General features: G+C 39.3%; 1 protein-coding gene across 5 annotated transcripts in view; it reads left to right on the top strand.

Annotated features, from left to right (window-relative positions):
- Positions 1–11,910, top strand: part of TET2 (tet methylcytosine dioxygenase 2) — a 145,796-nt gene extending 133,886 nt beyond the window's left edge. For all 5 annotated transcript variants that reach the window (XM_027543918.1, XM_027543915.1, XM_027543919.1 and 2 more), the window contains exons 9-11: positions 1,911–2,048; positions 4,751–5,105; positions 7,108–11,910. In XM_027543918.1, coding sequence (XP_027399719.1) covers positions 1,911–2,048; positions 4,751–5,105; positions 7,108–8,597 — 1,983 coding nt within the window. In that variant the 3' untranslated portion in view covers positions 8,598–11,910. The remainder of the gene's footprint in view (positions 1–1,910; positions 2,049–4,750; positions 5,106–7,107) is intronic.
- The last annotated feature ends 7,244 nt before the right edge of the window (positions 11,911–19,154 follow it).

Genomic DNA, 19,154 nt, shown 5'->3' with positions numbered 1-19,154 from the left:
TTGAGGTATAGTTGATTTACCACATGAGTTTCACATGTACAACACAGATATTCACAACTATTGAAGATTATACTTCATTTATAATTATTGTAAATTTTCAGCTGTGCTCCTTGTGCTGTATAAATATCCTTGTAGCTTATTCTATTTAACATCTAACTGGAAATTTTAGACAGTGCAGAAGGCAAGGATACAGATTTGAATATGAAGAAATAAAACTGTCCTTATTTGCAGACAACATGTGTATCTACATGGAAAATTCCAAAGAATCTACCAAAAAAAACACCTAGAACTAATAAATGGTTTACAACAGTTGCAAATTATATTTTCTATATACTAGCAATAAACAATTAAAAGTTGAAATGAAAACCAGTAGCATCAAAAATGAAATCCATAGCTACATATTTGACAGAACTATATAAGACCTATGCACTGAAAACTACACAACACTGCTGAGAGACATTATAGAAGACTTAAATAACTGGAAGATATGCAGTGTTCATGGATCACAAGACTAAATATTATTTGTCAGTTTTTCCCAAATTAATCAATGGATTCAGTACATGACCTACCAATATCTTACCAGGTGTTCTGAAGGAGTTGACAAGGTGACGCCAAAATATAGAGAGAGAAGTGTAAAGAACGCATAGTAGTCAAACAGTTTTTTAAAGACCAAAATTTGAATATTTATACTCCAGGATTTCAAGATTTACTACAAATCTACATTTACTAGTAATTAAGACAGTTAGTTATTGGCCTACACACACATACACGTGCCTGTACACTGCTGCTGCTGCTGCTGCTAAGTCGCTTCAGCCGTGTCTGACTCTGTGCGACCCCATAGACGGCAGCCCATTAGACTCCTCTGTCCCTGGGATTCTCCAGGCAAGAACACTGGAGTGGGTTGCCATTTCCTTCTCCAATGCATGAAAGTAAAAAGTGAAAATGAAGTCGCTCAGTCGTGTCCGACTCTTCGAGGCCCCATGGACTGCAGCCTACCAGGCTCCTCCATCCATGGGATTTTCCAGGCAAGAGTACTGGAGTGGGGTGCCATTGCCTTCTTGTATTACATAACAAAAGATCAGAATAGATAGTCTGGAAATAGATTCAACATGTATGGTCAAGTGATTTTCAACAAAGGCAATTCAATGGGATAAGTATAAACTTTTTTTACCCACTGGTGTTTGAACAGTTGAATATCCACATGGAAAAAAAATTCTTTGACTCTTATTCTGACACCCTATATGAAAATTAACTCAAAATGGATCCATTTGTATAAAATTCTAGAAAATACAAACTAATCTCTAGTGACAAAGCGGATCAGTAGTTTGCGCTTGAGAAGAAAGTCATGTGGCTCAGCTGATAAAGAATCTGCCTGAAATGTGGGAGACCCCAGTTCAACCCCTGGGTTGGGAAGATCCCCTGGAGAAGGGAGAGGCTACCCACTCCAGCATTCTGGCCTGGAGAATTCCACGGACTGTATAGTCCATGGGGTCACAAAGAGTCAGACACGACTGAGTGACTTTCACTTACTTACTTACTGGAGAACAAAGTAGGAGGCATGAAAGTAAAGAGGCATGAGGAAACTTTGGGGAAAGATGGGTATGTACATTATTTTGTTTGTGGCAATGGTTTCACATATATATATAGTGTACTGTTTGATATATATATATATTAAACATGTATTTAAAGTATAAGTCAATTATATCTCAATAACACTCGAAAAACTTTACTATGTCAAAGCATTTGCCCCATTTCACCTCATTCCATTGTGTTTGGGAATATAAAATATAATACTAAGGAATTTTTTGACCTGCTTGGTATACCTGTCTTAAACTGTTTTCTCAAATGTGTGCCTAAGAATTTCAGATGCCTCAGTCCTTCCCACTCATAGACACACTTCTGTTTTTCAGATTGAATATGAACACAGAGCACCAGAGTGCCGTCTGGGTCTGAAGGAAGGCCGTCCATTCTCAGGGGTCACCGCGTGTTTGGACTTCTGTGCTCACGCCCACAGAGACTTGCAAAACATGCAGAATGGCAGCACACTGGTAGGTGGAGCTGAGGACAGGTTAGCAGCGTGTGCTATTGAAGAGTAGAGGACGGAAGCTGGCAGCATTTAATTAGAGTACTCTGCTTCCTGCAGATGTCATCGTAGCGACCAGTGTTTTCATGAATGATTGCTGGTGCAAGTGACCTTACTTGGCATAACTAGTACTCGCGTAACAGGTTGGCATATCAGTGGAAAACTGTTGAGAAGTACGTGAAAATCATGAACATTCTTGGTGCTAATCTAAACTGGTGACTAAACATTGCTAGCTATAATTGGATGTCAAAAAACAGCATTCAGAATTTAGTATCAAATATCTGGTAGGTTATAATCAGTTCATCAAAAAGTCATACACAAGCCAAGATACCAGTCTAACCTACATAGAGAAGATATATGAAAAATGTGTCGCCTTTGTCACAGTAACCACTATAGAAGGGTCAAAGTCCAAAACCACCTATTGTAGCTACATATTACAGTCAGGGAAATGAATTGCCCTTAATTGGAAACTTTGCTAAGGGGAGAAAATGGATCCATCTTAGGAGGGAGCAGTGTGTTCTATACCAATAAAACTCAGGGTGTGGCCTTGCACCTAGGGTGATAATGACCCAGGATGGAGATAAAGAATGAAAAAGCTCAAGTATAGAAACTATAAATTAATCAACCTAATGAGTCATCAGTTCATGAGGTTCTGATGGCAAGTATACTGGAATGGTTTGCCATTCCCTCCTCCAGAATGCCAAAGAATTGAAGCCTTCAAACTGTGGTGCTGGAGAAGACTCCTGAAAGTCCCCTGGACAGCAAGGAGAGCAAACCAGTCAGTCTTAAATCAACCCTGAATACTCATTGGTAGGACTGATGCTGAAGGTGAAGCTCCAGTATTTTGGTCATCTGATGCAAACAGCCAACTCATTGGAAAAGTCCCTGATACTGAGAAAGATTGAGGGCAGAAGGAGAAGAGGGCATCAGAGGATGAGATGGCTGGGTGGCATCACCAGTGCAATGGACATGAACTTGGGCAAACTTCAGGAGGTGGTGAGGGACAGGCATATCTGGTATGCTGCAGTCCATGGGGTCACAAAGAATCAGACATGACTGAGCGACGGAACAACAGTGAGTCATCAACATAGATTTAAGTGTATCTGAGGAAGATGAGACCTAACGTGGAAAATATAAGGCAGGCACTATAGTTCTATTACAGAGGAGAAAATAATTCAGAGAGGCAGTAGAAGTAATTTGAGGAAGCTGGTTTGAAATTTTTGTTGAAAAGCAGAGAAGGTATTAATACCTATAATTTAGAGCAGGGGTTGGACACTTTCTGTTAAAAAGCTTTGCAGGCCACATAGGATCTCTGTAATGTTCTTTGGGTCCCTCCCAATAAAAAGTTCTTTAAAAATGAAAAAAAAAAATCTTAATTCACTGGCCATACAAAAAAACAGGCTGCAAGGCAGACTGGCCACTAACCCAAGTTTGCTAACTTTTGATCCAGGAGAACAAACACGAGGCTTATCATCTATAATATCTTATATCATCACTAATCAGGTATTGAACATCTGCTCATTTGGAGGCTCAAATGATAGATGGAGCTATAGTTGGTCCTGAAGATAACCAGATTCCTCTTCAGCAAGGAGATGGGGAGCAGGCAGAGGAAGAAGAAATTTTTAAGTGGAGGGGAATTTACCTCTGATAGACTGCAATTTCTGTAAGGTTAGATGGAAGCTGCACAAGAGAAGTAGAAGTGAGTAGGGATAAATTGTGGGAAAAGGTGACAGATGGTCAGAGACAAGAATTTGGGATGACTTATGTGTACCATTTTAATACCATCACACGTTAAACTTATTTACAAACATAAATCTAACAATCACATTCCTTTCAAGCATATCTCTCAATGATTTTTATGTTACCTTGGGTTTTAAATAATTGTGGTCACATTTTCTCAATTAAAAACACTCAATACTCAAAGCTAGTATTTCAAAACCAACAGTCTTTCAAAGCCAATGTGATTGTGGCCAACCAAAAAAAAAAAAGTACCATCAAGTTATCAGAGCAGCAGAAGTAGCTTTTTTTCCTTTTTAGAAAAGAAATGAGAAAGAAGAGAAACAATAAGTTAGATTTCACAGAGTATAGAGGAGAGAAAAGAAAGGTGGAAACAGCATTAAGTTACATATGAATCAAATCTTTAGTTTTACATTATTTAGATTTCACTTTGGTATCTGGTGCAAATTTCCTAAACACAGTTAAGGAGAGTTAGGTGTGAAGAAAGATGTGAAATTTCTTTGTGCACAAAAGTATGAAATGAGGCGAATGTGATATTACCAAAAACAGAGGAAGTCGTTTTGGTGGAGGAAACTTGTAGTTTCTTTTTTGAAGAGGCTTCACCTCTAGCACATCTATTTTGTTAAGTGTGAAAAGTGGAAGATTGCTACACTTTGGGTACAGTACAGTTTCTTCCCTTAGAAATGTCTGTGAGGAACAGGGTCACTACAAGTAACAATTCCTGATAGATTAAAAAAAAAAAATGAACTTATTTATCTTGATGTACCATTTTGATGCAGTCTTCATTAATAGACAAACATGGTTTTAGGGTAACAAACCAATCTGGTCCAGTAGGCCAGCACCATGAATCTAAATACTGAGGAGAAACTCACACACACCAGCTTTCATTTGGACTGAAACTGAAGCTGTGCTCTCTTACTCCCCTGCCAGGTATGCACCCTCACCAGAGAAGACAATCGAGAAATTGGAGGAAAACCTGAGGATGAGCAGCTCCATGTTCTGCCTCTCTACAAAGTCTCTGATGTTGATGAATTTGGCAGTGTAGAAGCTCAGGAGGAGAAAAAACGAAACGGTGCCATTCAGGTACTGAGTTCTTTTCGGCGGAAGGTCAGGATGTTAGCAGAGCCGGTCAAGACGGGCCGACAGAGGAAACTAGAAGCCAAGAAAGCTGCAGCTGAAAAGCTTTCCTCTTTGGAGACCAGCACAAATAAGAGTGAAAAAGAAAAGTCAGCCGCATCTCGTCTGAAACAGACTGAAAATGCAAGCCAGGCTAAACAGCTGGCAGGTAAATCTAACGTGAAGTGCTGTAGATTCTTGTGTTAGATGACACATTTTAAAAGTGAACATTGTTGATTCTGGAAGGTTAAGTTCAGCCATGGTCTTCATTCCATACCAGAATTTTCTCTAAGGTAGCAAGGCCCAGGCTTTGTTCTTGGAGATGTAATGAGATGTTGCACCATTAGCCCCAGTTTGAGGAGGAAGTTTGGATTTTATTTTCTAATAAATGGCAGAGTTTTATGGTAAGTGATGTGGTGAAATTAGAGTTATTAGCAATGACTGGCAAGCCAAATTGGAGGTAGAGTAACTAATAGCTTGGAGACAGATGCAGTCAACCAAGAGGGAGATAAAAAGAGCTTGAACTTTGGTGTAGTGCAGATGATAGAAGCGAATTCTTCCAAAATGATTATCAATACATCAGTGAAAAACCCATTAGAATGAAGGAGAAAAAATAGTTAAAGATGACTCTAAAGTTATAAGCCCAGATAATAGTACTATTTATTGAGATATGGAAGGGGAAGGGCAGGAGAACAAGATACCTTTCCTTAGCCAGGTTGAGTCTGAGGTATGCAAGGGGGCTCCACATACAGTTCTTATAAAACTTTTACCCATCAAACTAGATCACATCTATAGTTATAGCAATAGAGCATTATTTATCAATGCCTAGTGAATATTCTCTTTCTAAAGCTTCTTGCTTTATGACTATAGTTAATACTCTAAAAAATAAAATCATACAACATGTTGTCCATATCCAAATTTAAGAGATGGTATTGACCTAGCCATAAACAAAAGAAAAATGTGTATCTTTTGCGTTAGTATCCTGCTTTGCTTGGAACCGCCCATCTCTGCTTCACTAAGTCAAATCTCCCTACTGATTGATTTGTCTCTGAATCTCAGAGATAAAACTAAGTCATTTAGAATATGTCAAAGATGTTTAATAAATATTTGTTGATATGTTGATTTACACTAAGTAAATCCTATCCACTCCCTGATAGCTCCTTTAAGTTAGCTATATAGTATAATCAGTAAGAACTTTGCATCTAGTTCCTTCTAACTGGCCTCTGCAGTAGTCATTTCAGTTCTCAGAACTGCCATTGCAGCTCCATTTATCTGTTCTGATCTCATATTACTTTTTCTCTTTTTTTTTGCTTAAGTGAAGTCATGAAACAGAAGTGTGACTTTTACCAGTTTCACATGCAAAGCTAAACGTTTCTTTAAAGTTCTATCTATAACTGTGTGGATTTCCTTCCTGGAAAGCATGCTAATGAAATAGAGTTTGCCAATTGTATAAGGTGTTTTGGGTATTTAAATGAATGCCATTTTTTTTTTTTCTCATAGCATTGCTAAATCTTCCGTAACAAATTTTCTTGCTTCTTTACCCATTTAACATTGTTTGCCAGGCAATGGAGAAATAAAGTGAAATGAGACAGGATCCTTTCCCTCAAGGAATTGCTTTACAGTGAGGTGAAGAAAGAACTCAACATGGATAATTCCAATATCCATTATATATAAATTCCAGTATCCAGTATATTATGACTGTTGCTTTATCTGACTTAATGTTTGCAGTGACTATGACCAAGAATTACAGAAGCACTAGAAGCTGGCTTTAGAGAAGGCTTCCTTGAGGAAAGGATGACTGCGTCAAGGAAGGGCAGGGAGATGGGGAGGATGGGGCGGGGCACTTCAGTAGACAGTGTGGTGTGATCAAAAGCACAGAAGCTCCAGAGCACATGGTGCCCTCAGTGGAATGGCTTTTGGATGTTTTATTACATTTCCCACCATTCACCCAGTTGCACTGTTATGGATTCTGCCATTTTATTTCTAACACTTTAGACACAGAAAATTATGCACGACAGTGATTAGAGAGCTCTGATGTTACTCTTACCCTTGTTTGACAGGTCTTGCATAATTCTAGTCCTGGTTCTCACATGTGTGTAAACGTCCTCACTGGCCTTCATTAAATGATAATCAAGCATATTTGTCCCTGCTCTCTCTTATCCTGTCCACAGAACTTCTGCAACCTCCTGGACCAGTCATGCAGCTGCCCCAGCAGCCCCAGTCCCAGCCCCAACTGCAGAAACAACTTCCACAGCCACAGAAGCAGCCGCCACAGCTGCAGCAGCCCCAGCAGCAGCCCCCACAGCAGCAGCCACATCACCCCTTAACTAATAACTCTCAGTCAGAGTCGGTCAGCTCGTACTCTTCGTCTGGATCCACCAATCTGTACATGAGACGGCCCAATGCAATGAGCCCTTATCCAGGCTCTTCGCATACTTCAGATATTTATGGAGGTGCCAACCCTGTGAACCTCTATTCCACCTCATCCCAAGCTGCAGGTTCCTATTTGAATTCTTCCAATCCTATGAGCCCCTACCCTGGGCTTTTGAATCAGAGTAACCAGTATCCATCATATCAATGCAATGGAAACATATCAGTGGACAACTGCTCCCAATATCTGGGCTCCTATTCTCCCCAGTCTCAGCCCATGGATCTCTATAGGTATCCAAACCAAGACCCTCTCTCTAAGCTAAATCTGCCACCCATCCACACACTTTACCAGCCAAGGTTTGGAAACAGCCAGAGTTTTACTTCTAAATACTTAGGTTATGGAAACCAAAATATGCAAGGAGATGCCTTCAGCAGCTGTACTATCAGACCAAATGTACACCATGTAGGGACATTTCCTCCTTATTCCACGCATGAGATAGATGGCCACTTCATAGGAGCCACCTCTAGATTACCGCCCAATTTGAGCACTTCAAACATAGACTATAAAAATGGTGAGCATCACCCAGCGTCTCATTTAATCCATAACTACAGTGCAGCTGCAAACGTGTTCAACAGCTCCCTTCATGCTCTGCATCTCCAAAACAAGGAGAACGACATGCTGTCCCACACAGCGAATGGCTTATCTAAGGTGCTTCCGGGTCTTAACCATGAGAGAACTCCTCCTGTGCAGGAAGGCTTGCACAAAGTACACGAGGCTGGCAGTCAGGAAAAGCAGCCTTCGGCCACCGAGGACAATGATGAGGTCTGGTCTGACAGCGAGCAGAGCTTCCTGGATCCTGACATCGGAGGAGTGGCTGTGGCTCCAACTCATGGGTCAATTCTCATCGAGTGTGCAAAGCGCGAGCTGCACGCCACGACCCCTTTAAAGAATCCCAACAGGAATCACCCCACCAGGATCTCGCTTGTCTTTTACCAGCACAAGAGCATGAATGAGCCAAAACATGGCTTGGCGCTCTGGGAAGCCAAAATGGCCGAGAGAGCCCGTGAGAAAGAGGAAGAAAAGTGCGGCCCAGACTATGTGTCTCAGAAAACCCACGGCAAAAAGGTGAAACGGGAGCCCACTGAGCCGCATGAACCTTCCGAACCCACTTACCTGCGCTTCATCAAGTCCCTTGCTGAAAGGACCATGTCCGTGACCACAGACTCCACAGTAACTACATCTCCATATGCCTTCACTAGGGTCACGGGGCCTTACAACAGATACATATGATGTCGCCCCTTGAGTTGGTTACCTCATTTGAAAAGACCACAACCAACTTGTCCGTTAGTGTAGTTCTCATGACGTGGGCAGTGGTGAAAGGACACAGTAATCCTGACAAATGTGGTGGGAAGAACCTCGGCTCACCAGCAAAACAAGAGGTCATCTTGCCATAGCACTTAATTTCCACTGACTCCTAAGTGGTCACAGATGGAATCTAGGCAAAAGACCAAAGCATTCTATGCAAAAAGAAGGTGGAGAAGGAAGTGTTCCACAATTTACATTTTTAAACACTGGTTCTATTACTGGACGGGACGATATGTAAATGTGATTCCCCCCCTTTACAACTCTACACATCTGTGACCACTTCTAATAATACCAAGTTTGCATAGTCATGGAACACAAATCAAGTACTGTAGTATTACAGGGGCAGGAATCTTAAAATACCATCTGGTGCTGAATATACAATGTACTGAAATACTGGAATTATGGCTTTTAAACATGCAGTTTTTACTGTAACCTTAATATTAACTTTTATTTATCGAAATAGCTACAGGAAGCGTGAATAGACAGCAAAACACTGAATTTGTTTGGATGTTCTAAGAAATGGTGCTAAGAAAATGGTGTCTTTAACAGTTGAAAATTTAATGCCTTTATACCGTCAAGATGCTATCAGTGTACTCTGATGCCCTTGAATAATGGGGGTACCTTTTCATTCAAGTTTTTAATCATAATTACCTATTCTTACACAAGCTTAGTTTTTAAAATGTGGACATTTTAAAGGCCTCTGGATTTTGCTCATCCAGTGAAGTCCTTGTAGGACAATAAACATATATGTACATATATATACACATATGTATATGTGCACAGACATGTATATCTATAAATATTTTAAATGGTGTTTTAGAAGCACTTTGTCTACCTAAGCTTTGACAACTTGAACAATGCTAAGGTACTGAGATGTTTAAAAAAAGAAAAAGAAAAAAAGTTTACTTTCATTTTAGAATGAAAAGTTGATTTTTTTAAGGAAAGCTTTTAAAATATTTTTGCTTTTAGCCATGCATCTGCTGATGAGCAATGTATCCATTTTTATTACAGCCAGTTACATCCAAAATGGGGCTTACTGGATTCAAGGGAATACATTAGTCCACAAAACACATGTTTTCTGGTGCTCATCTTACATGCTATACTGTAAAACAGTTTTATACAAAATTGTATGACAAGTTCATTGCTCAAATATGTAGAGTTTTAAGAATTTTCTATTAACTGCAGGTAATAAATAAAAGCATGCTACAGACTCAACAAAGCTAGTTCACTTAAGCCAATGCTGTTTTATGGATCTGTATGGTTCCCTTTGGTGAACCAAATGGCAGTCTGCCTTTGTGTTGATAATTGTACATTTTAATGTTGTCATGTCTTAGCTTAAGTGTCCTCTTTACCAGAAAGATTGAGCAGACTGATGCCTGCATAAGATGAATAAACAGGGTTAGTTCCGTGTGAATCTATTAATTAAAAAAATTTAAAAACAGGCAGCTGGTTTGCTGTGGTGGTTTTAAATCATTAATTTGTATAAAGAAATGAAAGAGATGTATAGTAAGTAAATTAAATTGTAAACAAACTTTTTTAACGCAATGCTTTAGTATTTTAGTACTGTAAAAAGAAATTAAAATATATACATATATATAAATATATATATATATAGATTTGAAACAAAATTCACATCATGATGGTGCTACTCAACCTGCTACAAATATATCATAATGTGAGCTAAGAATTCATTAAAGGTTTGAGTGATGTTCCTACTTGTCATATACCTCAACACTAGTTTGGCAATAGGATATTGAACTGAGAGTGAAAGCTTAGAGCATTGTGTACCATCATTTTTTTCCAAGGCTTTTTTTTTTTAGTTAAAAAAAAAAACATACCTTTTTCCAATACTTGATTTCTTAGCAAGTATAACTTGAACTTCAACCTTTTTGTTCTAAAAATTCAGGGATATTTCAGCTCATGTTCTCCTTATGCCAACACGTCACCTGTGTTCATGTAAAATTGTTGTAGGTTAATAATATATTCTTTTTCAGGGATTTAACCCTTTTATTTTGAATCCCTCCTATTTTACTTGTATATGTCCTGATGTAACTAAAACTAATCTTGTAAATCTGTTGGCTGTTTTTATTGTAAAGAAAAGCATTTTAAGAGTTTGGAAAATCTTTTGACTGTTTCAAGCAGAAAAAAATTACATGAAAATAGAATGCACTGAGTTGATAAAGGGAAAATTGTAAGTCAGGAGTTTGGCAAGTGGCTGTTGGCTAGAGTCTTTAACTCTCTAAATAAAAGATGTTTTGATCCTGTAATCAATACAGGTACAGATCCACAGGACTTTTCTACACAAGCAAAACACTTAGGGGGATGGTGTGCAATCAACTGTACAATTATGTCTTAGTCTGTGTACATTTTTGCTTTTTAACATTTCAAATAAATTCTTTATCAATGGAGGCCTTTGAGTTTTATTGGTCAAATCTTAATGGATTTTTTTAGTCAAAACATGGCTTTTGTCTTTAAAATAAATTTTTCTTCTCTAGTTTTTGGCTGTGACCAGTTTACAAGCATTTCAAGAACATTTGCTTTATATATTTCAAACTGCATGATTTGAATGTTTTGCATATGCCATGTATCTAACCCTAAATATTTGGTTACTACATGCACATTTGTTGATTTTGAGTCAACCAAATCCCTAGATGAGTGAATATTTGGTTTCTGTATCAATCCACTGTCATTTGTCAAACTGCTGGCCAACAGAGCAGGACGTATAGTTTGGGGGGTTGAGGAGAGGCTAGGTAGGAAGGAGAAGAAATTAAGTGGCATATTGTAAATATCAGATCTATAATTGTAAATATCAAACCTGCCTCAGAATGAATGGAAAGCAGATCTCCAATTTGCTTATATAGGAATATCAGGTTGACTATATAGCCATACTTGAAAATGCTTTTGAGTGGTGTCAACTTTACTTGAATGAATTTTTCATCCTGATTGACGCACAGTGGTGTACAGTTCACTTCTAAAGCTAGTGGTTAACTTGTGTAGGAAACTTCTGCCGTCTGACACTAAGATAATGAGTTCTGTGTGCATTTTTCTACGCTTTTTTTAAAAACTTATTTTCATGAGATGTTCGGTTTGTCTATAAAAATCTGAGGATGGTTATAAATACTGTAAGTATTGTAATGTTATGAATGCAGGTTATTTGAAAGCGTTTATTATTATATCATTCCTGATAACGCTATGTGAGTGTTTTTAATAAAATTTATATTTATTTAATGCACTCTAAGTATTGTCTTGTTGTTGAAGTTTCTGTTCACTTCCTGAATTACTGCCACCTCAGTGGGGCAGAAGGTAATGAAAAACAGGAGCTTTTTAAAGATACTTTTTAGATGGTTATTCTTAATAGTAAACTATATCTAATCAGATCAGATCAGTTGCTCAGTCATGTCTGACTCTTTGTGACCCCATGAATCGCAGCACACCAGGCCTCCCTATCCATCACCAACTCCCAGAGTTCACTCAGACTCAGGTCCATCGAGTCAGTGATGCCATCCAGCCATCTCATCCTCTGTCGTCCCCTTCTCCTCCTGCCCCCAATCCCTCCCAGATTCAGAGTCTTTTCCAATGAGTCAGCTCTTCACATGAGGTGGCCAAAGTACTGGAGTTTCAGCTTTAGCATCATTCCTTCCAAAGAACACCCAGGGCTGATCTCCTTCAGAATGGACTGGTTGGATCTCCTTGCAGTCCAAGGGACTCTCAAGAGTCTTCTCCAACACCACAGTTCAAAAGCATCAATTCTTCAGCACTCAGCCTTCATCACAGTCCAACTCTCACATCCCATACGTGACCACAGGAAAAACCATAGCCTTGACTAGATGGACCTTTGTTGGCAAAGTAATGTCTCTGCTTTTGAATATGCCATCTAGGTTGGTCATAACTTTCCTTCCAAGGAGTAAGCATCTTAATTTCATGGCTGCAGTCACCATCTGCAGTGATTTTGGAGCCCAGAAAAATAAAGTCTGACACTGTTTCCACTGTTTCCCCATCTATTTCCCATGAAGTGGTGGGACCGGATGCCATGATCTTTGTTTTCTGAATGTTGAGCTTTAAGCCAACTTTTTCACTCTCCACTTTCACTTTCATCAAGAGGCTTTTTAGGTCCTCTTCACTTTCTGCCATAAGGGTGGTGTCATCTGCATATCTGAGGTTATTGATATTTCTCCTGGCAATCTTGATTCCAGCTTGTGTTTCTTCCAGTCCAGCGTTTCTCATGATGTACTCTGCATATAAGTTAAGTAAACAGGGTGACAATATACAGCCTTGACGTACTCCTTTTCCTATTTGGAACCAGTCTGTTGTTCCATGTCCAGTTCTAACTGTTGCTTCCTGAACTGCATACAAATTTCTAAAGAGGCAGATCAGGTAGCATCCAAATAATTAAGGCCAAAATATTTCTCTGATTGAATAGCTAGTCAGCTGACTTTTTTTTCAAGCTTATTTTTTAACCTACTCACTTTTCATGTGTAGCCAGTGTCAGGAATGGAGTAACAGCTCTACTGAGGACCTCAGCTGACCGTCCCTCCTCGTGTACAGTCTCAGCACCATTGGCGACAGCAGGGACCCCAGAGTTGAGTTCACATTGCTTAAGTCTAAAGCCAGCCCTTTTCTCAGATTCTCATTTTCCTCTTCCTGTCTACTCTTAATGGAAAATTCCTCTCCCTGGCTGTCAGAAAGGCAGGCCGTGTTAGTGAGTGGGAAGAGGTGGCCTGAGAAGCACCAGACAAACACATGTCCACATCCACCCCACGTGGCTCCAGGAAGCCGGAAGCTAGGTTGCTCTCCTCTCGATCCCTTCCCTGTCGTGTGACCACTCCTCACACAGCCCCTGTGCACTCCTGCTGAACACTTTGTAGAAACGCAAGAGAGCAAACAGAGTTACACGTTCTAATTACCTCGAGTCTTCCAACTGTCGTCCCTACCGCTTCTGAAACTGGTAGAGAAATCATTTATATCATGCGTGAGGTAAGAGAATTCTTTCTCATATTTTTGTCTCCATCAAATAGTCATTCTTGAATCCAGAAAATGACTGCCATTTAATAACCTTTGAACTCATTCCCTGGGTGATTCCTCTAGCATTCTACTCAAAGCCAGGGTGGTAAGAAGCAATGTCACCGTTAAAAAGCAGTAATCCAACCATTTGTGGGTTTTGTTTTTGTTTTTAATTTCAACCCTCTGGAGATGTTGTCAGTTCTCATTTCACAATCCATCCTCTGGCTTAACCTTGGGAACTTCTAGCTCTTCAGGTTTGCTAGCCTGCACTGCTCCAGGCAAGGGGAATTTAAGATTCTGTGAGTGCAAATCTTTTCCTGCCAGGGGCCTTCCTGATCTCACTGGCCAGGCAGAGGCTGATGCCAATGCCCCATAAATGAAGGTGTGGGCCACTTTGCTGCTTCCGAGCCTGCAGGTGGACTTGAATCAGGGAGACAGCTGACAATGACAGACAAGCCAGCATCAAAAGCTTTATTGGCCCCTTGCCTTCTCTGGAAATAACTGCCAAGAATGAACCTTTTCATGCAAGCAGGCATGCGCACAGCTGCCGTGTCACACAGTACCCCTTACTACTCTCCGTGGTCTCTTTAGTTGCTCTAGTGTAAAAACCCTCCTGCTTTGGGTAATTTGAGCTTCTATTCCTTTCCATCAGCTGTGTAAGAACCAAATTCAGTGAGAAAAGACCTTATTCATCCAGGCAGCTACTGTTCAAGCTGCAGAGAGTTTTTAATTGGTTTTGTGGGTTTAAAGGCCACCTGGAGGTGAGTGTCCAGCATCTTTCTCAAATCAATGCAGTGGGAGAGTGCTGGCCACAGGAAGACACTTGCTAACTAACTTCAGTCTCAGGCTTTGCAGTAAGGGGTGGGGCACTTCCTCCCTGCCTCCCTCCCGTGAGAAACACACTCTCTAGTTAGAGTGGTGAGAAAATGTTCACAAAAGATGCCCAGCAGAGAATTAGCAGTAATTATAGATTATTTCAGTTTTGCCAGCACTCTTCAGTTTCAAAGAACAAAGATACTTTTGTTCCCATATTCTCGAGGCCACCTGCCTGCATTTCCCTCTCTTACAAGGCAATTTCTCACAAATGTCTTTGCTCCCTCTCAAAACATTTCCCTCTTGAAAGGAGCACTCTTTCCCTTGCATGTATGCTGCACAAATATGCTTTCTTTGGGGGCTTCCTTTTATGCAATTTCAAAAGAATTTCTCGACTCAAATTGACATTTTACTCTCTAATCAATTCTTAATTCAAACTGAAATGAGATTTCTCCTTAGGTGTTGAGTAAAATAGTAGTTACACAGAGATACTCCACTTCTTCCCTACCCCCACAAGAATGAATTCAGATCATTTAAATTCACTGAATTAAGGATTTCTAGGCATATTCACGGAGCACTTGCCTTATAGTCCTTGCACAGAAGAGTCCCATTAATAGAAATCTGGGTGGTGTTGCTTGAAACTTGAGATGCCCCTGGTAGCCTAACACCTCTCTCACAAGCAGCTCTTGACTGAGCTTTAAGGAACACGATGAAGCACCAGCAGCAGTACAGCAGAAAGCATCAGGCTCTGGATGCAGACGAGCAAGCACTTTTACTGCTTAAGCCTCATCTGTGAAAATCAGTAAAATACTGCATTCCTCACAGGGATATGGTAAGGGTTAATAAGAGTCTAAAACTTTAAGTACAAACTAGAATAAACAGTTATTTTCACAAAGTGTTTCCTTTCCCTCCCCTTTGCTTCATGCTAGCAGGTGCTTTCCACTGATCACACCCCAGTGCTCATCCAGCTGACTCCTCACCGCGGGACCTGGGATTCCCTCACCCTTGACCAAACAGGTTTGTGTAACAGCATATGAGCTCTTGATCATGAAGCACCAATAGGACCTCAAAGCTAGAGAGAAGACAGTGACAAGAACAAGGAAATAATTCTCTGTCATATATTCTTATTGAGCCTCAGACTGATTTTCAGGTAAGTAAATCAATCCAAAAAAGAAAGTAAAAGTGACAGTCCCTCAGTCGGGTCCAACTCTGTGATCCCATAGACTGTAGCCCACCAGGCTCCTCTGTCCATGGGGATTTTCCAGCCAGCTGTTGCCATTCCCTTCTCCAGGGGATATCCCCTGCCCCAGGGATGAAACCCAGGTCTCCTGCATTGCAAACAGATTCTTTACCGTCTGAGCCATCAGGGTATAGTAAATAATCCCCTGGTGACTGTGTAAAAGTTCCAGTAGTTGGAATGACATCACAGTTTTTAAGATACTAAATGCCCACCAAAGACAAATAAAAAGCTCAAACAATTTGAGTTAAAATCAGAAGGGAAAAAAATCAGAGCATAAAATAAATGACTGAGGAAATTATATTTGTATTTCCTTTTATTACAATATCACTTACTAACAGGTATATATTTCATGAAATTAATGTCTATAATATCCATGTTTCAAATATGTATATTTTAATAAAATATTTTAAGGGAGAATATATTAAAATGAAAGAGTTATGTTTTAAATATTATGTACCACCGATTAAATTTTCATTTTTATATTCCCTAAATGATGACTTACCATAAAGAACTATAATTTTGGGTTCAAATCCTGGCTCTGCATTCCTAGTATGCAACCTTGGGCTGTGTGCTAATCTGTCCTCTATTTTCCTCAATTCACACATCCCCAAAATGAAAATAATAACAACTATGCGACAAGGTTGCTGTGAGGAATAAATGAGTTCATTTAAAGCACATCAAACGAACTAAAAACAAAAAAGTCAGACGTTATGTTAATTAGTTGAGCTGAAGCTATAATTTCCTAACATAGTGGTTTTATTTTATGCATTTTCAAGTCATTAATGAGAAAAAGGAAGTACATTTTAACTTACAAAACCAGGGATAAGCAGATTTGAATGAGATCTTAGAGATCACCTTTTCCACCACCCTGGTTTTATATAATCATTCATTAATTCACCCATCCATTAAGAAATAGTTTAAACCTTCACTCTTAAAGCTGGTTTCAAGTGCATTTCTAGGAGTTAGGCATCCAGCAACAAGCAAAACCAATATGTCTCTATCTTCTTGGAGCCTATATTCTAGTTAGGAAAGAGAGACACAGAATAAAGTATTAATAGATAAGTGCAGGAGGAAAAAGTAAGGCAAGTTAAGGGGAAAGGGAGCACTGACTATTGGGAGGACTGCTGGATTTTCTAAATAATCAGTAGTCAGCCAAGGAGGTTTTACTGACAATATTTGAAGATGAAAGTCATGTGGATATTTGAGAAAGAGTATACAAGCAGAGAGAAAAGCAGGAGAAAAGCTCTAAAGTTGGAAAACTCAGAAAAGCTGTGGCCATACCAGAATGAGCCATGAAGAGAGTGGTGAGGATAAGGTCAGATGGTGGCCTTCACTCCAAGATGATGATATTAGAGGGTTCTCAGCAGAGGAGGAACATGACCTGATTTGTGTTTTAAAGGGTAATTCTGTGTTAAGAATGGATTTTAAAAAGTAAAGACAGATCTAACCTCATGAAGTTAATTGGTCATTTCAAAATTTTAATCCAAAACATTCTTCTCCAAGACATGTAATCATCAAACTGTTTAAAGCCAGAGAAAAAAAAGAATTTATAAGAGGCAAGAGACAAAAATTTTCTCCCATCAGATTATCAGTGGATTTCTCAGCAAAGACCTTACAGGCCAGGAGAGTATGAGGATGATACAGGCAAAGTGGTAAAAGAAACTGTCAACCAAGAATACTTTACCAAGCAAAGTTGTTCTTCAGAACTAAAGGTGAAATAAGACTTTCCAGAATAAACAAAAGCTGAGAGAATTGATCACCATTAAACCAGCCTTATAAGAAAGGCTGAAATGAGTTATTTGAGGTGAAAGGAAAAAATGTCAACTACTAAAATGAAAACATAAAAATATATCAGATGTTGATGCTGTGTTGTGCTGTGCTTAGTCGCTCAGTCGTGTCTGACTCTTTGCAACCCCATGGACTGTAGCCTGCCAGGCTCCTCTGTTCATAGTGATTCTCCAGGCAAGAATACTGGAGTGGGTTGCCATGCTCTCCTCCAGGGGATCTTCCCAACCCAGGGGTAAAGGTTAGCATATAGTCATATTCAGAATACTCTAATACTATAACATGGTGATGTGCTATTTAACTCTAGAATAAAGGTTAAGTCATAAAGCATAAAAATAGCTCTAGGTTCAACAATTTGTTAATGGGAGCACAGTAAAAATGATGGTGGGCTTCTCTGGTGGCTCAGTGGTAAAAAAAAATTCAACTGCCAGTGCAGGAGATGCAGGTTTGATCCCTAATCCAGAAGATTCCACATGCTGTGGAGCAACTAAGCTTATGCACCACAACTCTTGTGCTCTAGAGCCCAGGAGGTGCAGCTGCTGAGCTCACTCACAACAAATACTGAAGGCTATGCACTCTAGGGTCTAAGAGCCACAAAAAATAAGCCCATGTGCTTCAACTACTGAAGCCCATGCTCCCTAGAGCCTGTGCTCTGCAATAAGAGAAGCTATCACAATGAGAAGCCCACAGACCATAACTAGAGAGTAGTCCCCACTCTCTGCAACTAGAGAAAATCTGCATGTAGCAATGAAGACCCAGAACAACCAAAAATTAAATAAATTATTTTTGAAAGTGGAATGTTGCAAAAGCAGTTCTAAGATGGAAGTTTATATATGCATATATTAAGAAAAAAGAAAAAATATCTCAAATAAACTGCTTAAGTTTACAATACAAGGAACTAGAAAAAAAGAAGAAAGTAAGCCCAAAGTTAGCAGAAGCAAGGCAATAACAAAGATCAGAGCAGAAATTAATGAAATAGAGACCATAAAAAATCAAAAAGATCATTAAAATTAAGAGTGGATTTTATTTTTTTTGAAAAGATGAAATTTATGAACTTTTAGTCAGACAAACTTTGAAAAACTGGAAGAGGACAAGGACTCAGAATGACAAAAAACAGAGAAGTTACAACTGATAGCCCAGAGATACAAAATATCATGATAGACCATTAAAAAAAAGTTACATGTCCCAAACTGGATAATGTAGACCTGGAAAAAATCCCAGAAACAGAAAAACTTCTAGAAAGACTGAATCATAAAGAAACAGAATATGAAAGATCAATAGTGAGTAAGGAGATTGAATCAGCATTCAAGTTGGTCAACAAACAAAGTCTAGGACCAGACTACTTCACTGGTGAATTCTATCAAATATTTATAGAACAAACACCCACATCATCAATAGACAGTTCATCCAGGCAAAAAATCAATAAAGAAAAGTAGCCTTAAATAATACATTTCACCCAAACAATACCTATAGAACATTCCATCTAAAAACAGCAGAATACACCTTCTTAAGTGCATGTGGAACTTCCTCCAGGATAGATCACATTCTAGGCCACAAACAAATCTCAAAAAATTTAGGAAGGCTGAAATTATATCAAGCATCTTTTCCAACCACAATGTTATGTAAGTAGAATTGAAAATAGG

The sequence above is a fragment of the Bos indicus x Bos taurus genome, chromosome 6 (assembly GCF_003369695.1).
Source record: "Bos indicus x Bos taurus breed Angus x Brahman F1 hybrid chromosome 6, Bos_hybrid_MaternalHap_v2.0, whole genome shotgun sequence".
Taxonomy (NCBI): Eukaryota; Metazoa; Chordata; class Mammalia; order Artiodactyla; family Bovidae; genus Bos; species Bos indicus x Bos taurus.
The sequence above is the reverse complement of the archived record's forward strand: the minus strand, read 5'-3'. Positions and strand labels throughout refer to the sequence as shown.